General features: G+C 40.0%; 1 protein-coding gene across 1 annotated transcript in view; it reads left to right on the forward strand.

Moving 5' to 3' along the window:
• LOC114046870 (pappalysin-1-like) overlaps window positions 1-25,111 on the forward strand; it is a 280,259-nt gene that overhangs the window by 178,479 nt on the left and 76,669 nt on the right. Inside the window, exons 11-13 of the mRNA XM_027867446.1 lie at window positions 21,316-21,429; window positions 21,707-21,842; window positions 23,744-23,957. Of these exons, the coding sequence (XP_027723247.1) occupies window positions 21,316-21,429; window positions 21,707-21,842; window positions 23,744-23,957 (464 nt within the window). The remainder of the gene's footprint in view (window positions 1-21,315; window positions 21,430-21,706; window positions 21,843-23,743; window positions 23,958-25,111) is intronic.

Here is a 25,111-nt window from a genome sequence, read left to right on the forward strand (position 1 = left end):
AATCCACTGTGTCAGAGCAGCTAGGTGGCGCACCAGCCCTGGATTCAGGAGGACCTGAGTTCAAATCCAGTCTTAGATACATAACACTTACTAGCTGTGTGACCCTGGGCAAGTCACTTAACCCCATTGCCTAACCCAAAAAAAACCAAACAAACAAACAAAAAGAATCCACTATGTCAAGAACTATGCTAAGCACTGAGAAAATCAAAAGAAGCAAAAGACAGTCTCTGCCCTCAAGTTGCTAACAACCTAATGGACCCATTAGGCTGCTCAGTTTAGACGACACTTGGATCCTATCATTGACTTTATCCCTTCAGGAAAAGCTCATCTCTTTACCTGATTGAAAGAGTTGGGCATGACTAATGTGCAAATATGTTTAATATGATTGCACATGTATAGCCTCTATCAGATTGCATGCTATCTTGGAGAGGGAGAAGGGGAGGGAGGAAGAAAAAAAATTAGAACTCAAAATCTTAATAAAAATGAATGTTGAAAACTAAGAATTAATTAATTAATAATTGAGGGGGGAAGAGTTGTGATACAGAATGGTAAGGTGGAGAAAGTTCTGCACCTGGAGTCAAAAATAATGAGTTCAAATCTCACCTCTCATAGTCAATAGCTGTGTGATCCTAGATAAGTCATTTAACCTCTCTATGCCTTGGTTTATTCTTCTGTAAAATGAGGTTGGACTCTGTGGATTTTATGATTCTGAACTGTGAGTCAGTTCACTGGTTTAATGTCATCTGTCCTTCCCTGAAATTGGGATATTGTATATTTGGGGATTACCCCTTTCAAATTAATTTCTAGATCACTAGCTTAAGAAGAGACTTCAAGAAGCAGAAGGAATTGAAGTTATATGTAAGTGTTGCATTCTTGGTTTATCCATTGGAAAAAAAAATGTTGGGAGAAGTGTCTATTAGAGGAGTAAAACTATTCTTTACCTCACAAGGCAAGAGTATCAACTGTACGATTTTCCCTTTAACAATGGTTTGTTATTAAACTCCTCAAAATACCTCAGCTGAGGATAAGACACCTTGGGACTACTGTTCCCATCTTGCAGAATTAACAAGATGAAGGATCACCCTTTTACTCAGGCAATTCCATTGGCTTCCCACTGTTCTGCACTATAAAATCCAAATGCCTAGTATGACATTCAAGGCCCATTCCAGTCTAATCACAAACTGCATTTTCTAGTCCTATATCCTATTCTTCTACATGGCCCCTCTCTATGTCCCCCAGGACATCTGATAATCTTCTGCATTTGTTCCTTTGCTTCTACTGTTCCCCAACCTAGAATATGTTCTCCCCATACTTCCCATCTTAGCTACACTGGAAAGGAATTCCAAGTTAAATAATTTCTTAAGTATCTACTTTGTGTGAGGCATTATGCTTAGCAATGTGGATGCAAAGAAAGACAAAAAAAAATTACTGCTTCAAGGAGGTTATAACATAATGAGGGAGACAACCATGTACAAACAAGATACATGCATACATATACATATACATACACATATACATATCTATATACATATCTATAGATATCATCCATTTATCATATATACATATACATATATACATATACATACATATACATGTGCATATATGTGTATATATGTGTGTGTGTGTATGTGTGTGTGTATATGTATATATATGTGTATATATATGTGTATATATATATATATGATATCTCAGAGTGAAGGTGCCAGCATTAAGAAGTCTTCTTATACATGGTGGGATTTTAGTTGAGACTTGAAGGAAGCCTAAGAAGCTAGGAATTGGAGAGAAAGAGGGATTCCAACAATTGAGAGAAATAGAGAACTGTATTATGACCTTTTTATTGCAGCCTGGAACTTTTAAGGGCATGGGCACATGGAGTTACCTGAACGTGAATGTGTGCATGTATGCATGCGCGTGTGCATGTGCACATGCACACACACACACACACACACACACACAGAGGCAATATTCAGATCTTTAAGATCTGAGTGAAGATCCTCAGTGGCAAGCCTGTGAAGCACCGAAGCCATAAGAGAGAAGATCGTAGGTGACAGGGTGCTGTGAAAAGAGCACATGAATGGTGACTCAGAACACCCTGTGAGTTCTATTTCCTAAGGTGACTTAGGCAAGTCACTTACTTGATCTTAAAGTTTCTTCATAGCACTAATATTCCATCATTTGCTCTACATGATATCAAAGAGCTCCTTTGCAGTCAGGGGCTCCATACTATTGACTTATAGAAACTGTCTGGCACAAGAACTAGGAATTTCCTCCCATGCTAGTTCTACCAGCTCTGCCATGAAGACTCTTGCTGAGCTTGTCTGGTGCTAGAATAGCACTCCTGTTCTCCTGGAAAGTTAGAGAAGGAAGCAACCAAAACACTTGAGGAGTTTAATTAATCCAACTGTGGAGCTCATCATACTGACCCAGAGTTGTGTTGTGGTTGGATAAAAGTGAAGGGCTTCTCCAACCACCTGCAGCAAAATTGTACTTGGATACAGATGTGAGTCACTACATGCCAGAGGAAGCAACCAGCTGCTGGGGGAGGAATCAGCTCATTGGATGGCCCAAGTTGTTTAGAGGAATTCATTTATGTGGTGACGGATTTGTTAGTCAGCAGTTTTCTTATGACAGCTGGAATAGCCCTAGGAAGTGAGTGCAATCGTTCTAATTTACACACAACCAACCATATCTTTGGAATCAAATGGAGCAAGCCAAGAGAAATTTCTCTCTTGCTCTTTTGCACATGTTCAGATGGTTGAGTTGGGAGGTCACCAAAAAAACTCCAATTATTCAACTGTAAATGGTTCCTATCCTTCCCCTGCTCCCTTCCTCACAGCTTACATAAGGTGTGACATGGCTTCTCACTGGGTCACCTCCCCAGGGGAGATCTAGTTTGAAGCATAGCAATTTAGCAAAGAAACTCCATGCTCTTCCAGAAAGTACAGGGAGTAGTTATGCATTTAGAGTACTATTGAACCCCAACTTATTAAAATGGGGAGCTTGACAAGGGAAAAGGAGGTAATGAAGAGAGTTCTTGGACTCTCTGTTCTGCACACAGTCAGGCATGGAAGAAACATCCCATGAAAAGGGACATGGGGACAGATGTTTCCTCTGTCTCTGCTCTTGGTGGAATTGCTCTCTGTTGGGGTCTGGGCATCAGTTGTGGTTTTCTTCAGGTAATTTGGCTGGTAATTAACCTCACACACAACTTTAGACTCGTGGCTTCTAATTAGAAAAACATAGAATCAGAAGAAGAGGGGGTAGGAACTTTGGAAACTAGTAGTTTTATGAACATGAGAAAGTCTTGTTCTTTCAACACAGATGTTTTTAAGTGAAAAATCGCTCCTCTGACCTTTCCTGAAGGGTCCATGTGGTCAATTTTGTCATTAACTATTTCTTGACTGTTTGGAACTATGAGAGAAAAATATATTTGCATAAAAATGCTCAGAAAATAGACAGAGGGCCCCTTCTTCCTTTTCTGTTGGAGTTAACTCTTAAGTTTTCAGTTATTCTCAGCAAATACTTTGGAATAGGCATAAGGTCTGATTCTATCTTCTTGCTTAGCTATCTGAAGCAAACTGGTCACTTTCTCTGTTTTGGCATCTTCTTACCTAGAGTAGATAATCACTGTCCTAGAGTACATAACTCTGATACTTCAACAAGGTATGAAAGTGACTTTGGGTTCTCAAATGCTATGCAAAGAACACACACACTCCACCTATTTATATCAAGAAGAAAAACTTTAAGGAAAGGATATTTTCATCTAACAATCAGCCTAGCTGTGACAGTAAAGCTCATCATCACAAAGGAAGGCCACCAGAAGAGGAATATTTTAGCCATGGCATCTCATACAACCACCTACTAAGGTAGGGAAATATAGTGATTTCAATTCATTTGTAAGGTTCTTAAGAGAAGATCTATGTCATATTAATCATTTTTTTTTACCCTTCTCCATCTCCACAACACTCATGGCCCACAAGGCTTCTTGCATTGACCTTCATTTTCTCTTCTATAGACTTCTGCCTACCATGTCCTTTTGACTATAATATTTTGTCTTTTATTTTATTGTTATTTTTTTTGTCACGTCACTCCAATACCTTCTGTTCAGATTGCTATCCTCAATTCACACTCATCAACAAAATGAAAACAAAATTTGATTGTGGTCTTAAAGGCTCTTGACCAATCAGCCCTACAACTCATTAACTGCATGCCCTCTCATATTTTCAACTAATTCTTATTTCTTGTTAAGCATATTATGATGGAAAGAGCACTGAATTTTGAGTCAGAGGATCTGTATTCAAATCCTAGCCCTTATAAGTTCTTGCTATGTGACCATAAGGAATTACTTAAACTTTCTGTGCTTCAGTTTCTTCATCTGTAAAATGAGGGGTTTCACACATGACTTACACAGTTGTCCTTTTATCTCAAAGTCTCTAAATCTATTTGCTTATGAACCTTACCCTCTGTTGGTATTCTTTCACCTCCAAACATTCACTTCACCCATGTCATCTTCTGGAACTAACTTATACACACTATCTTCCACAAAACTATGTCTTCCAGCCTTCAAATCCTTCCTCAGATTTGTCTTCTTCTATAAGATATTCTGCAAAATGACCTATACTTTGCCTGGTATACTTTGAATTCCTACCCTGTCCTTCTTTATCCATCTCATTCCTATACACTTAGTAAAATTGAGCAGTAGTGCAAAGGTAGGCCTAGGGAGCCATAGCATATATATTTAGAATATATACAGCCTATAGATCTCTCTCTCTCTCTCTCTCTCTCTCTATCATCTGATGTTAGGTAGTCTTGAGTTATGATGCATGTACATACAGGCAATATAAATACAGGCAGTCCATATATCATATCAATTTATATTTAGCCATCTTGATCATTTGACATTGTCCAATGAAGCCTTTGTAGTTCACTCTCCTAATTCCTGCCTGCTCACATGCCTCTTTCCTTAAGCAAAGAGATATGCACTTCAACATTTGGTGAGTCTGGATTTCATGCTATGGCAATCAGCTTTTGGACAGATTTTCATGAAAGCTGTGATTGTATTCTGTGCATCAGACTAGAAGCAAAAGCTGTTGTGGTTCTATAGGGATGTCTGTCTTGCAATAAAGATAAGGATGAAAACTTTAGGGATGACATGGAGAGAGCATTGGATTTCATGACAGAAGACGTGGGTTCAAATTCCAGCTTGCTGCTTGTGAGAAATTGGACAAGGCAAGTGTAGGTCTCAGTTTCCTCATCTGTAATACTGGGGAATTAGACAAGGTGATTTCTGAAGTCCCTCTAAGCTCTAAATTTGATCTCTTAAAGTCCTAAGCCTATTAACCTTGTGTTAGGGCCTTTGAAACAACCCATAGACAATGTGACCAGATATATACCCCACCATTTAATGATTTTGGGAAATGTAATGATGTTCTTTTCCCTTATGTGTTGGAGTTGGGTTCCTAGGAATTTCACCACTGACCCTTGGTTTGATTCTTTGTTCCATTTTCTTACCAACATTATGAGATAGAATCATAAGCATTTTGGCTTGGGAGGTACTTAGAAATCATCTAGGCCAAAGGTTCTCAATCTTTTTGTCTCATGGAGCCCTTTGATAGTCTGATGCAACCTATGGACCCTTTCTCAGAAGAATGTTTTTAAATGCATAAAAACATAGAAATAATAATAATAGCAGTAGTGATAGCTCACATTTACATAGCACTTACGTGTTTTGAATGAATGAATGAATGATGTTGAGAAGAGTATAAGCAGGAGAAACTTCTTTTTGTGTTGTCATGTTATCAGAATTTTGCCAGAGGAAGATGAAATTTGGGGAGACAAGACTACTTTCTTTAAGAAACCTGAAGCCCTATCATAGGAAATTGGTCATAGACCTTATGCCTATAGGACTAGAGTGTAAAAGGCACAAAGAGGTGGGTTTTGGATGAATATCAACTATTAGAGCTTTCCCAACAATAGGGCTACCTCATAAAATGCTAAGGTCCCTGCTATTAAAGATGTTCAGGCAGAGGCTGGGTGACCCTTTGTCAGGGATACTGGAGAGAGATTCATACTCTCTCAGTAGTTTGGACTAGATGACCTCTCAGATTCCTTCTAACTCATCAGCTCTATGATTTTATAATGGCACCCTTTCGCCAAAACTTCCCCATGTTTGAAGAAGAAACTAGCTCCTAGAGAAGGAAATTTGACTTACCATCCCTCTTTGCAGCCACATTGGAACATCCCCACGTGCATTAAAGCCATGGCAGCTCATTTCCTAGCACTTAGAGAAAATGCCGAGTATCTGTTTCACAGTGGTACCGTAGAAAGAGTACTGACTTTGGTGTAGGAGATCTGGTTTCAAATTCTGTCTTTCTGTTTATTCCTTGTGTGACTCTGGGCAAATTATTTCACTATCCTGGGCTCCAGAGTAGTATAAGATGTGTAAGATGAAAGACAGGGATTGGACTTGATGACCTCTAAGGTCCTTCCCAGCTCCAGACCTATGCTCCCTTCTAAGTCAATTTTCCCCCTCTGGGGGACAGAGCAAAGTTCCATTCATTCACCCCTAGACCATCTGGGGAGACTAGAGTGGGGAGGGGGATTCTCACTTTCTCCTCTGACATGGAAGATTATATAAGCCCCGCAAGAACTGTCATATGTTAACATTTTTTCCACTTCCCTTTTTAAATAATAATAATTAAAACAAATAAAACTTTTCCTCTATCCTCCAGAAATTACAAACAGGCGGGCCCACATGCTCTTGCTGTCAAAGGGCCTTCTGAAGCAGAGAGAAGGTTGCCATTGAACAACTACATAGAAAGTTGTTTATTTTTTTAATTCATTTTGTTTTGTTTTTGTTTAGTGTCCTGCTTCTCACCACACTTCTGGCTACTCCCAGGCCAGAGGTACCTGTCGGGTGGCCTATTGCTGAGACCTTGAATGCTTGTCTTCATTTGTTTTCCCCTCACCAGCTCCAAGTGCATTTTCCCTATTACTTGAAATCATAAGATCATGGATTTAGAACTTTAAAGACAAAAAAAAAACCCCAAAAATTTACAGGTCATCTAATTAATTCCCCCTCCCTCCTCATTTTACAGATGAGAAAACTGGAAGCCCATAAAGATGAAATGATTGACTAAAGCCATACAGTGGTAGAGTCAGGACTGGAATCTAGCTCCTGTGGCTCCAATTACTGTGGTCTTTCCATTATACAACTTTGCCTTGATAAAGTAGATCTGGTAGGCGAGATGGCTTAAGCGATTCATAATGATCCACAAAGTCTTTCTTTCTTTCTTAGGCAACTGGGGTTAAGTGACTTGCCCAGGGTGACACAGCTAGTAAGTGTCAAGTGTTTGGTCTGAGGCCAAATTTGAACTCAGGTCCTCCTGACTTCAGGGCCAGTGCTCTATCCACTGCACCACCTAGCTGCCCCTTACATAAAGTCTTCATTAGGTTACTAGTCCAAATGGGTTGCTGGAGGGGTGGGTGACTGCCTGGTAAAATTGTGGAGAGGAGACAAGAGGACCTGTTGAGTTTCTTTAGGTGTAACAGTCACATTTCCCTTCTCTCCTCACATCTCACCAAAGTCTTAAAATAGAATAAGTTAACATATAACAATGATACCACAATATCCAGCACTGTCTCCCTGTAGGATTTAATAGGCACCAAAACTGTAACCATTACCTCAGAATGTTACCTTCTAGATTATAATTTCATTCACTCATTGGAATAACTTTGGCCTGCCAGGTTTACTGCAAGGCTTCTCCATCTCTGAGTTAATTATCAGCACCATTTATTCTTTGAAGGTAAAGCTTCCTTATTACTTAGTCATGAACTGGAAAGTGGATCACAGGTTTAGGACTAGAAAGAAACTTACAAACCATTTGCCCTAGAGAAATAAGTAAAAGTGTAAATGTGTGTGTGTGTGTATACAACTGTAGTTGGAAGGGATCTTAGAGCCCATTTAACCTTACCTCTTTGCTTTTTACATAAGGAAATGGTGGGATAGGCATGTTAAGTAGCTTGCCTACTGTCACCTGCCATAATCTCCAAAGGGATGATTTCCACACTGTGTTCTTTAACTCAGGATCATCATCATCATCATCATCATCTTTGTCATCATCACCACCATCATCACCATCATCAGCTAACATTTATGCGACACCTATGGCCATTTACAAATATTATTTCATTTGATCCTTACAATGATCCTGGGAGGTAAATGCTATTTATTACACCTACTATACAGATGAAAAAACTGAGGTAAATAGAGTTTAAGTGACTTGCCTAGGGTCATATACCCAGTAAATCTTTGAGGCCTATTGGAACTCAAGATTTCCTGGCTCCAAGTCCAGAGTTCTACCCACTGTGCCACTTAGCTGCCAGAGAGATTCCAGGCTCTTTCCACTATATCATGGGCTCCAAACCCCTCATTTTACAAATGGGGAAAATGAGTCCCAAAGAGGATAAGTGACTTGACCAAAGACATGCAGGAACTAAGTGACAGAGCTAAGGTTTGAACTCCAATTCTGCACTGAGGACTCTTTCCATTACACCTTGGGGGCATATTAATCAGCTGCACTACTATTGCTACTGTTACTATTACTGTAAGTGTTACTGTCACTGTTATTGTTACTATGACTAGGGAGTTTTTTTTTTATTTGTTTGTTTTTCCCCCCAGAGTTTCAGAATCCATAGCTTATCTTCTTATTGGGAACAAATCACTGAAGGTGATTTGAATTGAACTCATAGTATTAGGTATAATGACTGAAAGCCAGCCTGGTACAATTCATGGCATTGTAGAGAGAGTATTGGAATCACTTGGCTTCCAAATCCTACCTGTAGGATCTTGGGTAATTCTCTTCCTGACTTGTTTACATGTGTCCTTATGTGTAAAATCAGGGGAATTGGACTGGAAAGTGTTTAAATCTATGATTTTCTGATTCCAAATGCTAATAACTTTATTACAGAAACTTGAAATCCTGGTGGGGTGGGTTGGTGGATTAGATGGGAAATTATCTAATTTGTTAGTACAGGACTCATCAGAACCCTGAAGGTCTTCAGATATCTGTGACTGAAAGAGGGAAAAGTCACCATGCGTTCTGTGCCCTATTCCTGCAACTGCTGCTGGCTGACTGTCTGACCAACATTCTGTCAAACTATAAATCTGAAAGTTGAAAGAATGGATTCTCTTTATCTCTTTGAGACTTGCATCTGAGCTGTAAACTACTCCCTGAGGCCCTGCCCAGGAAGGTGATAATTGTTTCTAATGGTTTGTAAACAACAGGACTAGCTTTTTGTAGTTGTTAAGTCTGTAAAAGAGAGTTTGAGGCCAGTGTTAATCCATTAACTCTTTGTAATCTGTTTTTTTTTTTTCTACCAGTTTAGTGTGGGGTCTGGAAAGGGAGGGAGTTGATGCTTAGAATAAAAATGGAGAGATATTCTAGGCTTCTGAGTTATGGAGGAGGAGTAGGGGTGGGCTGGAAAATATTATCTGGTGGTAGTTGGCCAGAGGTAATTCAAAGGGAACACTGGAGTGTTGCCTGCTGGGGGTGGGGGTGGGGGGGTGTTAAAGTAAAACCCTAATTCAAATTAGCTCTAGGAGACAGCAGTGGGTAGAAGTTGCTCTGACAAATTTTAGCCTGACATTTCAATGTAGGGAAAAACTTAGTAACAATCAGTTGCCCAAGAGATAGTCAAAAAAATTTATTAAGCACCTACTATGTGCCGGCCACTTTGCTGAGTACTGGGGATACAAAGAAAAGCATAAGATAGTCACTGTTCTCAGAGAACTTATAGTCTAAATGGGGAAGCAATGTGCAAACAATTATGTATAAATGAGCTATATAAACAGGATAAATTGGAAATACACACTGGACCAGGGAAGTCACTAGCCTTAAGGGGAATCAGAAAAGGCTTCTTCTAGAAGATGGACTTTTAGCTGAGACTTGAATGGAGCCAGGAGGTAGAGCATTATAAGGAGAGAGAGCATTCCAGGCATAGGGGGCAGTGAGTGAAAATGCCCAGAGTTGAGAGATGGAGTATGTTGTTTGAGTAACTTCAAGGAGACCATCATCAAAGGATGACAGGATATGTGGGGAAGGGAGGGAGTGCTGTGTCTTGTGTAAGTGGAGCTGGCCTCTCAGGAGCTAACAGATTTTCCTTTAAGATATATCTTCAGGGGCAACTAGGTGGTGCAGTGGATAGAGCACCTGCCCTGGATTCAAGAGGACCTGAGTTCAAATTTGGCCTCAGATACATAACACTTAGTAGCTATGTGACCCTGGGCAAGTCACTTAACCCCATTGCCTAGCACCCCCCCCAAAAAAAAAAGATCTTCAGACAGAAACTTAGTGAGTAGTTGTTAGGAATGTCTGGTCTCAGTGACTTTATACAGGCTGTCTCCAGTCCTTGGCTGCTCACCCTCTTCAGCTCTGCCTTTTGGACCCCCTACTCTTCTTCAAGGACAAGCTCAAGCCACCTCCTTCAATCAATAAATAATAAACATTTATTAAGTACCTACTGGTGGTGCAGTGGTTAGAGTGCCAAGCCTGGAGTCAGGAAGACTCATTTTCCTGAGTTCAAATACAGCCTCAGACACTTACTAGCTGTGTGACCCTGGGCAAGTCACTTAACCCCATTTGCCTCAGTTTCCTCATCTATAAAATGAGCTGGAAAAAAAATAGCAAAACACTCTAGTATCTTTGCCAAGAGAACCCCAAATGGGGTGACAAAGAGTCAGACATGACTGAACAAATTGAGGGAGTAGAGAGATTAAATAGGTTCCCAGATAAGTAGGAATTGGACACATGATTTCATTAGTTGAGGGAACTTCTAGGTGAAGATATTCCCTCCAGTAATGCAGGTCTTAGAGCTATTTAAAGTTTAGAGCAGTGGTTCCAGTATGGTCCGGTACCCTACAGGCCCCAGCCACTTTTTTAGCAAGTCCATGGTCAAAATTATTTTCATAATAATAAGATGTTTCAATTTCCAATATAATAAATATTGATAGATATAATCCACATAAACAAAAACTGTTTGGGGGTGGGTACTTACCCTAATAATTTAAAGAATATAAAAAGTGTCATGAGATCAAAAAGTTTGAGAACTATTAGCTTATTGATTTGCTTAGAAGACTATGATGTTAGGTCAGTGTATGTCAGAGGTAGCTCCTGAATCAAGATTTTCCTGAATTTAAACAGGCTCTCATTATCCTCTGTGCTGGCCACATTTACCTCTCCATAGTTAGGTAAATATAAGTAAATGCAAAGCAATTGAGGGAGAAGTGGTAATAACTGAGGAATCAGAAAAAGTCTCCTGAAGGTCTTTTTTTTTTAATCCCTAGTAATATAATGTCTGGCACATAGTAGGTACTTTTTATTGACTCCAAGCCTAGTGCTCCATCCACTGGACCACCTAGCTGCCCCCCTCAATAGAATATCAGTTCCTTGAGGGCAGGGATTATCTCACTTTTCTTTCTGTATTTTCTGTGTCAACTGATTGATTGATGGAGTGGTGGGGTAACTGTTTTGGCTTGAGTTGGAACCAGGTGTTGACTTGTGAGGTCTCTTCTAACTCTTGAGATTCTGTCAGTTATGCATACATTGAGTTACACTAAAATCCAGATCTCTTCTGCCCAATCCAGCATGATTTCTACTAGATTATTCACTCCTTTTAGGACTTTTACATGGTTACTTGGGCCTTCTGTTTTAGTAGGTCAGTGGTTCCTAAACTGGGCTTGGGTGGGAGTTGGGCAGGGGGGAGGCAGGGGCCAGCTTTCCTCTCTTCCTTATCTTTTTAGTTTCTCCACCCCAAATAGAGCATTTTCTCCATCCAGTATACATCAGGAGTTGCCAGGTGTTTGAAGGTCCACTGGGGTTAAGCGAAAGGGGCCAATTCCTGCCCCATTTACGCCTGCTCAATTCCCAGTGAAGTCAATTGGAGTTAAGCCTGCGTAACTGAGGCTAACATTTGGCCTAAGGAGACACATTGGGAAACCCTGATTGGTGTGTGTATGTGTATGTATGTGAGTGAGTGTGTGTTTCCCTCCTTTCTGTCGTTTTTTTTTTGTTTTTTTTTTTGTTTTTTTTTTTTGTTTTTTTTTTTGCTTTCTTTCTCTGTGGCACATTCCCAGGTCCCTTTGGGTAGAAAGAGGAAATTGGAGAGGATGGGCTAGAGGTTTGGTGAGCACTTCCCCCCTCCTGTGATTGACAAAAGACAGTATAAATCTGTCAAAGGGGAACTCAATAGAAACCGCATGGCATTCCCTCGTGTGGGAAAATACCACAGCTCCTTCTCCTCTTGTTCTCTCTGTCTCTCTGCCTTTGTGTACAACGTGTGTGGGTGGAAGATAAACTGGATTAAAAAAACCCTTTGAAAGCAAGACATCGTTAACTCCTCTAATTGAAAGCAGTCTTTGAGGACAGGATTTGGTGCTGGCTGCCATAACTGGTCACTTATCCAGTGGACGTGGACGAATGCTCCCCCTATATCAGAAGAGGCCACTCATATTCCCCTTGTCCTATCTGGTTAGTGGACTGAAGACAAACAAGACTTTTCACCAAAACTTACTTTATAGAAGGATCTTTTAGCTTGGAGAGATTCAGACCATCCTGAACTCCCTTGAATCCCCAATTAAACACACACACACACACACACACATACACACACACAAACACACACAACTTTTATTAATGGTGATGATGAATCTGGGTTGTTTTTCTTGTTCTCTGGGTTGTCTTGGCAAGGATGGGCAGCTGCAAAACCAACCTCCAACCTTGTAAAACTGAGAAAATTCGATCCAGAAGTTGCTAAGCTGATCAGGAGGCAAACGGGACCATAACCATCCCCTTTCTCCCATTTTTTTTTCTCTGGAGTATTTAATTTTTGAAGCCAACATGATACAGACAGCTCTCTTCAGTAGCCCTCATGGTGGCTTTGACATCGGCTTATCAAATCATAGAACTTGAGAGCTGAAAGTGACCTTAGAGATTATTGAGGTCAAACCATTCCTTTTAGAGATGAGGAAAGCACAATGATATATGTACATGGAGTGGCTTTTGCCTAAGGAAGTGACTTGTTGATTAGTACTATAGTTGGGAGTGGGAATCTAGTCTCCTGCTTTCCCCATCATACTATATATACAAACAAAACAGACTCCAAAGAACCTACTCTGAAACTGATTATGGAATCCTATAGCATGAACTAGAGGGACTTTTGGAATGCATCTAGTCCAAACATTTTATTTTACAAATAAGGAGACTGAAGTAGACAGAAGGTGAAATGACTTGCCCAGAGTCACACAAAGATAAAGTTTAGATTCAAACCCAAGTGCTTTGTCTTCAAATTCAATGTTTTTTCCCCTTTGATCCTCACTTAAATAGTTTCTTGTCAGCTAACTTCCAACAAAGACCAGTACGAGAAGTGACAACAATGATAATACTACTGTATATTTGTGTAGAACAATCTTTCTTGCTGGCTGATCATAACAAATATTTATTTAGTGTTTTGAGTTTTATAGAGTGCTTTCTTTACAGCGACCATGCAAATGTGCCAACACATAAATTTCACCATAAGCTTAGGAGACAGACAGGGCAGGTATTCATATGCCTGCCTTGTAAATAAGGAAGCTGAGGCTCAGAGAGGCTCTAGGAAGAGACAAAGCAAAGACTTAAACCTCTTTTACCTAATAGTAGCCCCAGAGCTCTCCTCACTGCCATACACTGACTCTGGTGCTGATATTTGCCTAAGATTGAAAAACTTTTGAGCTGGTAATTCAATGAGGACCATTTTATTAAACAAGTCTTGCTGAGATGAAGACATAGTGGGGAAACAGTGAAAAGGCCTAGGCAGATTATTGCCCTAATCCAAACAGGAGTCAGGGGAATTGGGAGCTAAACAGGAAGTCATGCAACCACCTCAGACATATATGAAGGGAAAAGGATGAGCAGAGACTGAGCCTAATCAATTCTCGTATGTTCACTGGTGAGTGAGCCCAGTGGTTAAAAATCTTTTAGCATGTGCACTGTGACCAGAAATTAAGAGTGGTCTTAAAAGGCAGTTTGGTATAGATGATAGAAGGGTAGCCTTAGAGTACAGAAGGGTTGGGTACTACCTCTGACCACTTTTACAATCTGTATTACCACAGTCAAGTACCTCTCAGTACTCCCAGAAACTCTCTAAGACTGCAGTGATAGATTGGCATCGGTAGAGGACACTTCCATATTGGAAGTCCTTTACATTAATTAAACCATAGGCTGAGAGACAGACAGAAAGAGAAAGAGAGAGAAAGAGAGAGAGAGAGAAACAGAGAGACAGAGATGGAGAGAAACAGAGAGAGAGAGAGACAGACAGACAGACAGACAGAGACAGAGAGAGAGAGCTTGTTTATTGGGTAACAATGCAGGCTGGTTAACCAGACCCCTTCCCACTGAGGAAGGAGGGGAGACATGTAGACAGAAATAACTAGAATGACTGATAAGTTCGTAAGTACAGCCCCTGACACCAAAGGAATTTTTACCAACCTCTGTGTTCATTCTTATCTGGCTTACTCATGATTAGTATATTCAAAAGTGCCTGGGGTCAGCTTGTCCTGAATTGCTACATTTGGAAAAGGTTCTAACTTTTAGTCCCCCAAAATAGAAAATAGTTCTAGCTCTTATTGTCACATGCCACTCAGAATCAGCCTTCAGTTCTGGGCAGGGCTAGCTCCTAGAACTATCAGTGTGCTGCTTCATCTCTCAGTAATGGACCAAATATTAAGAAACGGTCAGTGATGAAGTGGATTAGTACCTTTGTTCTCTCTCTCTCTCTCTCTCTCTCTCTCTCTCTCTCTCTCTCTCTCTCCCTCTTTCCTCCCCACCTCCCAATCCCAGGCAGGTAGCTTGGATACTAACTGTAAACCTAGTAGTAATAGAGTATCAAGTTGTATTTCTGTTCCTTGAAATTCCAAATTGGACCAGCTAAGTGGTCCAGCAGAAAATGGAAGAGAGAATGAAAAACAAATGGCCAAGATGATGAAAATTAGGTTAGGATTGGACAGAGTAACCAGGGATATTCAGGTGTGAGAAAAGAAGACTAGTGGAAGGGGGAGAGGAGGTAGGAGGTAGGAGAGATTTACTTTCTCTTTTAAAGGTCTGTCTTTTGAGAGAGGGAATAAACTAATTTTAAGTGATTCCAGAGGGCAGAATGAAGCTCAATGAGGAGAAATTAACAGGGAAGAATTTCTAGAAGCATTTATTAAGTGCCTACTATTTGCTAGCCACTGTGCTAGTTGCTGGCCATTGAAAGAAGGAAAGAAAGAAAGAAAGAAAGAAAGAAAGAAAGAAAGAAAGAAAGAAAGAGTCCCTCCCCAAAAGGAGCTTACATTTTCTCAGGAGACAACAATGTACAGATGACTTTATATAAAGTAAATAGAAGATAATTCATGGGAGGAGAAGGCGCTAGTTGCTACAGGATCAAGGAATATCTCATATAGGAAGTCATGCTTGAGCTGAGTTTTGAAGGAATCTAGATCTCAATTCAATGTAAGGAACAACTTTGTACCAAATGTAACTGGCCTCCAGTGGTACAGGGTTGCTTTGAATGACAGGAGGTATTCAAGCACAGGCTTGAAAACATTAGAAACATTCTTGCATTGGAAAAGACATTGAATTAGATGGCCTCTGAGGTCACTCCCACCCTTAAGTTTCTATCTTTCTTTAATTCTCAGAGCCATAGATGAGGAACTAAAATCAGGTGCTAGTTCCTAATTCCTAATAAAGGCAGCAGTGGAAAAGTGGGTAAAGTGCTGGGCCTGGAGTGAGGAAGACTTGAGTTCAAATCCATTCTCATACAATTAGTAGCAGTATGACCTTGGTCAAGTCACTTAACTTCTATTTGCCTCAGTTTTTTCAATTGTAAAATGGAGCTAATAATAGCACCTACCTCCCAGGGTTGTTATAAAGACCAAATTGGATAATATTTGTAAAATTGCTTAATACAGTGTCTGGCATATGGTAGACACTATATAAATACTTATTCCCTTCCATCCCTAATTGAAATGCAACTAGATGAAAAGTTAAACATCATAAAATTTCCTCTCAAAAGTGCTGTTCAGGTGACCTAACTACAATTTAATTTCATTTGTGGGCTTATTCCACCATTCCCGAATGGGAGATATACAGAGCTGCACATAAATGTACTTGGAAAATAAGGTGCTATGCCCATTCACCTTACTGAAGGGACATCCATATGGAATTCTCACACCAAAGATGTGTTTGAAATTGGTCAGGACTTCGGGCAAAGAGTCAACTGGATTGGTTTCCTACTCTTTGATCTGAGTTGACCGTCTCTGATTATAATCTTAGCCAGGCTGAAAACAAAAACAAAACTAAACAAAACAACAAAAGAGAAAATAGTGGCGGCATGTTTCTCTAAAGCTGCGTCCTGCGCTGATAGACTGAGGAAGATAAGGGCTAATCGTATTAAAGCAATAAGAGGCCTTTGTTCATGTCAGGGAGTTCTGTGACCATGAAGATGTTAGATGTGGACAGATAATTCCTTGTGACTATAGTGGTGTCCTCAACCATGCTCCACTGAGGAGTAAGGAGACTTAAAACATGAGGAGGAAGAATTCTGAAATGATACATGTCGAATTGCTGGACTGTATTTCAAATGCCAAAGATAGTTTATGTAAAGTCTTACACTGTTGTAAAATGTAACACTACCCACTGGCAAGTCTCAGGGAAGCTTGGGCTCAGTTGTTTTTTAGAAAAATAAATAAATTCAAAAATGTCTTCCAGCCCATTAAAGCTGGTTATGTTTTGCCCATAGATTCCTTTGCACAAGGCCTTTAGAGAGCTGAATGACTGAAACCATTACCTCACTTCTAGCCAATCAGATGGCTGGTCCCTCAAGCCTTTTTCTTTGCTACAGTTTTACCTGCAGACTGGCAACACACTGCGTTCCATTTTCTCCAGGGAATCCTTTGAAGAATGTCTCTGGGTTTGTCTTTGCAGTGCCCTGGCATTGTTTAAAATGTCTCTTTTTATTCAAGGTTTAAAAGAGGAAACATTTTTTTTTTTAATTCTAAGCTGTACATCAGGGTCCCCCTGCCTCTGACATTGACAGGCTCTAGGGAAGGGGGAAAGACTTGGAAGGGCTGTCAAGGATGGAGTCGTCTCTGACCTTGTTACACAAATCATTGCCAGAAGGCCTTTCGTGTTTTCTGTGCCTTGGGCAGCTCAGTAACATGGCCAAGCTGGCTGTCCTGGGCAGTGCAAATTGCAGAGAGAAAACACACAGACACATAGTAAAAGGCACCCAGGAATAATACACAGACTTTCCTCTCCGATTCCTTGTTTTTCTACAAAGTCTTACCTGTCTCCTCTCCTTCCTCTAACATTATATAAGTTCATGCACTGGTCTCTAACACAGATAGTAAAAGTCTGGCTTCTCCCTGCTTTTATGTTGGCTACTGGTAGCCCAGCATGGGAGAGTTACTGGTGCCCTCCTTAGAGTTATGGACTTCAGCAGATGCTTCTTCCGCCTTCAGAGCTCAGCTGTCTTGCCATCCTTGCTGAGCTAATATGGAAACACATGGCTGTGGATTGCCCTGACTTCACAAATTAGCCTATTATGGATGGAAGTTGGGATATGTGCGTGTATATATATATATGCATATACATGTGTGTATGTATGCATGTATATGTGTATCCATATGTATGTATATACATGTATGTATATGTATGTATGTGTATGTATGTGTGTGTGTGTATGTGTGTGTGTATTTCCCCTCACAAGACTTTTTCTATGGATCCATATAAACCTCTTTACCCTGGAGGTTCACTCCACCCCTGGACTACTTCTCAAATTGGAAGTACTATCCTCCTCTGATGCCTCACTTTGTGTTGCTGTTTCATCTCAGAGCCTCCAATTTAAGGAGGAGGTGCAGGCCAAAGATGTTTTCATTGTTCTCCTAGAAGCATTGCTGTTTCATCTCCACAGGACTTTTTCTACTATGTCCCTGGACCAGGCACCTTCTACCCCCAACCTACTTTCCCTTTCAACTCACTTTTATGTGTTGTCCTTCCCCATTAGAATGTATGCTTTTTGAGGGCAGGGACTGCCTTTCTGCTTCTGTTCATTTTCCTTGTGCTTAGCACAATGCCTAGCTCATAATAAGCACTTAATAGACATGTGGTGCCTGCCTTACTAAAATAACTTGGACATTACAAATGATACCAAAAAAGAAACTGATTGATTCACCTCATGTGCTCATTTGTTAGTCATTTCGAGCATTATGCCCTGCTCATAGTAAGCATATAATAATTGTATTGAATAAAGAAAAAATGTGGGAGTCCACATACAGCAATATATACATGAAGGATACTTCAGTAAAATGTATACTGTACAAACTTCAGTAACTAATAAGCATTTAATCTGTAATGAAAATTTTAATATTAGAATGTACTAAAGTAAGCAAATCGTTACCATCTGTCTGACTCAGTTTCCTCAACTCTAAAATGGGTATAATAATAACACTTAACCTTTCAGAGTTGTTGTGAGCATTATAAGAGATGTTTTCAAAGTGCTTAGCACTATGTCTGGCACATTGGAGATGTTTAATAAATGTTTGTTCTTCTCCTTCCCCTTCCTCTCTTTCCTTTCTAGCAGTTTCAGCAACTCTTTGAGAAAGATACATTAGAAACTACCACTGATATGATGTGTGTGTGTGTGTGTGTGTACGTGTGTGTGTGTACACACTTTTGTATTTCCTGTATTTTTCTCATCTTTCAGGTAAGTGCTTATCCAGATAACCTCTGCCTCATATTTACCATGTATCACTAAATCACATAACAGAGGTGCTAGAGAGAAATTTAGAGATCAATGATTCCAAGTCCCATGTTTTTGATATGAGGAAACAGGCCTAGAGAGGTTACATGCCTTGCTTAACATCACATAATTAATAAATGACAAAGTCAGGATATGAATCTAGGTCTTCTGACTCTTCAGTGTTGTTTACAGTACTCTAAATCTATACCACCATCAAATGGCTTTATATCTTTGAAATGACTTAATGAATCCATTTAACATTTATATCTCTAATGTCTTTGTACTTCAGCTTTATTGTTGTTCTTCAGTCATTTCAGTCATATCTGACTCTTCATAACCTTCTTTTTGGGGTTTTCTTGTTGGAGTTACTGGAGTAGTTTGACATTTCCTTTTCCAGCTCATTTGACAGATGAAGAAACTGAGCCAAATAAGGTTAAATGACTTGCTCAGGGCCACACCATTACTATAAGTCTGAGGTCAGATTTGAAGTCAGGTCTTAACAGACTCTTGGCCTGGCATTCTATCCACTGAACCATCTCACTGCCCTTATACTTTTAACATTTTTGGTTTTCTAGTAATACTTTAAAGTCCACTTATACTGCTCAACTATTAGACATAACTCTATCATTTTAAATCTTTACCTTTTTATTATTTGTACAGTCAGTGCTATAGTATGACACACCATTAATGCTAAACAGTTGTTTTATCCCACAATTTTATAGTTTATTATATTGCTTTATTTACATATGTTTTGTTAGTATTCAAACAATACAAATGAAGAGAGATCAGGGTAAAAGCTGACATTTTTGCTTGGCTTATGGAAGCAGAGAAAGGATGACTGATCAGAGCATGAACTTATGCAAACATGATTGACTTTGTACAGCAGTTAGTCTCATGGGAAATTGTAACACATTTGTGTTTTCTGTGGCTGGAGACATGAGTGACCATTATTCTGAATAAATAATATGAAACTGTATGATATTTAAATCTGCAAGTGAACTTTGGCAAGTTAAAGGCTTGTGTCAGTTCCTAGAGGGCAAGTTTTTATCTTTGGTTTCTGAGGACCTATCACAGTATCTGGCATACCTGAGATTATGGAGTTTCATCATTAATAAAATACTCGTTAGCTATTAATTAAATGCTTTTTAATTGATTGATTATAAGGAATGGGCTGTCAAAAACAAGACTTCTTTTGACAAAAACAGAATATCTGAGGATCTTTAAGGATTTTAATATCAGTTCTTGAAAGTCTATACCTGTGTTAATATATGTGTGTAAGCATATATATGTTTACATAATATATAATTCAGGGGCAGCTAGGTGGCGCAGTGGATAGAGCACCAGCCCTGGATTCAGGAGGACCTGAGTTCAAATCCAGCCTCAGACACATAACACTTACTAGCTGTGTGATCCTGGGCAAGTTACTTAACCCCATTGCCTAGCCAAAAACAAAACAAAACAAAACACATAATTCATTACTTCAATTATATATATATATATGAAATTTCTTTCATGTGGATACTCACTCCACTGATTAAAGAACTACAATATGCCTTAGATAACCATTGTCATGAATTACTATGACCAAAAATATCTGTCACCTAATGGATAAACTTTTAGTCATACACCTCTTTATTACTACTATCACTACTACCACCACCACTATTACTACTACTACTACCACCACTGCCACCACCATCACTACCACCACCACTTCCACTGGGGTAGAAAGCTAGAAATATGACATCATCTGAGAACTATCCTATCTGAGCTTGCAGAGCTTCATCATCAGATGTTATAGGTTATGGGGTGATGAATTTTCTAGCCATGGAAACTCATGTTAAGATCACTTGCTAAGGCATGGAGGGTTTGGGATCTGTGTCAGTAGAGGAAAGACCCAAACCAACAGATCTTTAATGTGTTGAAATATGTCTGTGTCTGTGTGTGTCTGTGTGTGTCTGTGTGTGTGTGTACACTAGTATATGTGTTTATAGGGAATATATATATTTACAGAGTATAAATATACATATAGGGTATATACATATAGTATAAAAAAATAAATGTCCATTCATACCTGTTCTTGGATTCTTCTGCAGAAAAATGTGTTTCTACTATATTTTTTCATTGTTATTTAAAGTTTTACTATTTTTTTGGGGGGGGGACTTGCCTTAGATAATAGTAAGAGATCATTTAACCCATTCAGAAAGAAATTTAGCATTTTCCAAAAACCCTAACCAGTCTCAAAATGAATCCTTTGATTACTGACCATCCAAATAAGCAAAAAAAATTCCTACATCTCACTCTGGTACTTCTGGGTATTCAGCTGAGCTGTAAGAAGTACTGATACCAGTAACTGAGGTTAAGTTGAGTATTTGTGTGTGTACACAGTTCATTCATGCGCATATACATGTCCATGCATATGCACACATTTTTCTTCTTGTGATCTATGGGGCATATAGAAGTATACCTCTGATTGACTTCAAAGCATCTTTCTTTTTCCAGATATGTCGAACTAAAGTGGTGGACTTGAGCGAAGAAGTGTCTCAACATGCATGGTATCCTTGCACAATCAACTACCAATATTCATACATGTCTCAGACCACTTTCTGGCTCAGGGTAAGAGATTAGGATGAAAATCCTTTAAAACTCCCAACACTCTTGTATTGAGTCACTGACTCCATATTTTTATACATTGATCTCCCCATTAAGGGAATCCATATAGAAGGAAATATTGTACCCTTGTGAATGTGAGGCTTCTTTGAATTTGGCCTTGAACAAGAACATTTCTAGTCCTGTTTAGCCCTTCTTTGCTTTCTGTTTCTCCCTCCCCACCAAATTCTACCCCTTAAAGTCTTAGCAAATGACTTTAATATAATTTGTCCTTCTCTCACAGGCTTACTTTTCCCAGCCAATGGTAGCCACAGCAGTTATCGTCCATCTGGTGACTGATGGGACAAATTATTTGGACCAGAAACAGGAGACAATCAGTGTTCAGCTATTTGACACGAAAGAACAAATTCATGATCTGGGTATGATATACACACAAACATATGTGTAGATACATACATGTATGAGTGTATAGATATAGGTTATATATATGTATATACATATATATACACTCAAATATATATACAACTGTATAAATACTTAGTTTTCTTTTGTAGAATTCACTTTTACCTATTGTATATATGTATGCATGTTAAATTCATATTAATTAATATTAGAACTAGTATTAGAAGGAATCTTAGAGATTATCTAGTCCACCTCCCATTTCATGAAAAAGGAAGCTGAGACCCAGAGAGGATAAATGTCTTGCTTGACATTGATAGCTAGTTTCATGGCTGAATCAAAACTGGAGCTCAGCTCTCCTGACTCTCAGCCCATGATTTTCCTTCATATCATCAAATCTTTGTAAACTCCTTGGGCACAACAATTTTGCCCTTGTCTCTCCCCACAAAACTACCTTAGGTCTCTTTATGCACCAGGTGCTCAGTTAATAGGAATGACTGACCATAACCATCCTAGAGAAAGCAATGATAAGGAGAGAAGAGGAGATGAAAACTTCTATCCTGTGGTACACGCAGATTGAGACACACAAATCATCTCTGTGATTGTCTCTAGTTGGCTGCCTTTGGGAAGACTCAATATAGTTCCTGAGAATCTGTACTTCACTACCAAGGGGCCCAATTAGGCCTACTGTTGACTGCAAGGCCCCTTGAGTATCTGCCTAGCAGGAGGTGAATTGATATCACCACCCTGTTGGCCCTACACTGCCCCCCCACCCTCCCCCAACCCTCCTCAGCCCCTAGCCCTTCTGGCAAACCAGCAGTAATCAGGGGATTGGGGAAATGGATGACTTTCAGCCTTGCAATTCCAAAGTGTTTGGAATTCCAGGCGAACGCTGCTCTGGCAGCCCCTGCTTCAAAGCGAGAACCCGGCATCATTCCACAGAGAGCTCATTTCAAAAGGCCTGTGGGAGGGAGGCAGACAAGGAGGTCGTTTCAGGGTCAGGTAGAAGCCAAATAAGAGGAATTTTGCCCCCTAAATGGTAACAGAGAAAATAATAAATAGAGAAGAGAAAGAAAACTACCAAGTGCCTATCAATTCATAGGGGATTTCTATCTTGGTGGGGGGAAACACATTAAAACAATTCGTTGTTTTTGTTGTCTTTGGTTCTGGGCAAAGACATCTAGAACATTAGAAGTCTTTGATGCAGCTAAACCTATGAATGCAATCTCTGTTATAATTGTTGAGTGTCTTGTTTGGTTGATGAATTCAGTCTTTCCTCATTGAGTCCTCAAATAGGGCTGCATGCTCACATGTCCCCCTTCCACACTTCCCCATTCCACTCTTGTCGGCAGGGTTTGCTGTGGCAAACACAATGGCAGTTTAGGTCACAGGGCCAGGTTGAGAGGGAAGGGGAAAGTGAGACATGTAAACAAGGCCAGGGAAAAGCCTTTATTTGAGTGAGTGTGGAGAAGAATTGAACCATCTGAAGAATGGTATTACAGAGGGCGTGAATCCAAAGGGAAGGAGGTGAAGAAGAAATTACTATATAGTGAATGCTGATGGGTGGGTATGGATAGGATAAAGAGAAGCTAGATGTAGGTGAGGAGAGTGGAGGAGAGAGAATACCCATGGGCCTAGGGGGTGAGAATGGAAGGGAATTGGAGAGTTTTTTTTGGGGGGGGGGGGTTGTTTTTTAATGCACAAAAAACTAAGACCGAAACAACCCCCCCCCCCCCCCCCCCCCCCGCCAAAAAAAAACTTTCAATCAAACTTGAAATCCCCATCAGCTGCACAAATGGGGCTTTTGTGTAGTGACATAAAAGGGTCTGAAGGCTTTGGAAAGGGCCTTTGGGGAGTGTGTGAAAAGCACTGACTAATGAGTGTTCTTCCCTCCATCTCTCTGTTCCACCCCCCCTGACAGGTGTCCATGTTCTAAGCTGCAGGAGCAATCCCCTGATTATCCCGGTGATCCATGACCTCAGCCACCCTTTCTACCACAGCCAAGCTGTCCTTGTGAGTTTCACCTCACCACTGGTTGCCATCTCTGGGGTGGCCCTGCGTTCCTTCTACAACTTTGATCCCATCACCATCAGCAGCTGTCAGAGAGGGGAGACCTACAGCCCAGCTGAGCAGAGGTAAAGCTCTCAATTCCAGCTTTATCCCCTACTCCCATCTCAGTTTCTTCCCCACCCCTAACAAATGGTTTCTTTGCCCACTCTGGTTTCTAACCTCAGAAGGTCAGACCAGGAAACTGAAGGGAAGGAACATGAACCCAGGAGGTCTTTTATAATGCTGAAAAAGTCCCAATATTCCTGCTGCTTAATCAGAAAGAGATGGTGTCACTATATTGATTTCTTCTTCTTGTACTCCCTCTAAACTTGTAATTGCCACAAGGTAGGGATGCTTATCATTTAATCCTAAGTGAATACATACATCATCTGGGAAATGAGAAAAGCAAGTGATGGAGGATGACTCATGCGAAATTTCAACATTCAAGATGCTTCACCCCAGAGTCTTCTGCCTTTTAGTGATGGACAGAATAACTGCACTGTCTCTGTTCTAGGAGTCCTCAAAGTATGACTCCAAAGAAGCCTCCTCATAATCTATGGGATAGTCTCTAGAAAGAGTAATATTTCAGATATGACCAGATCTTTGCTTTGGTTTTGTGCACCAATTATTTAATTATGATGTTTCATTTAATTTTTTTAAAGCACCACTTTCTGCTGTTGTTCAGTTGTTTTTCAGTTGTGTCCTATTCTTCATGACCCCATTTGAGGTTTTCTTGGTAGAGATACTGGAGTGGTTTGTCATTTCCTTCTCTAGCTCATTTTCCAGATGAAGAAACTTAGGCAAACAGGGTTAAGTGACTTACTCAGGTTCACACAGCTAGTAAGTATCTGAGGCCAGATTTGAACTCAAGATGATGAGTTTTCCTGACTCCAGGCCCAGCACTGTAATCACTGTGCCACCTAATTGCCCATCACTTTCTAGTAGGCACATGATACTTATTAATTGATTAATTTTAGTCTAATCCAAAGTGAACCTTTGATAATGCTTCTGTATGTTTTGCACTTTACCCTTCCAACTCTCCCACCTCCAAAGTAGTTAAACAAATATTTTCTCGTTTGATTCTGACTACAATCCTCATTAGGATGACCTGGATTCTTGTTCCAACTCTGCCTCTAACTCACTTTGTGAGCCTTAGCAATTCACTCCATCTCCTTTGGCTCTAATTTCTTGAATTCTTCTTCTTCTTCTTCTTCTTCTTCTTCTTCTTCTTCTTCTTCTT

Source organism: Vombatus ursinus, unplaced genomic scaffold (assembly GCF_900497805.2).
Source record: "Vombatus ursinus unplaced genomic scaffold, bare-nosed wombat genome assembly UNPS02014786.1, whole genome shotgun sequence".
Lineage (NCBI taxonomy): Eukaryota > Metazoa > Chordata > Mammalia > Diprotodontia > Vombatidae > Vombatus > Vombatus ursinus.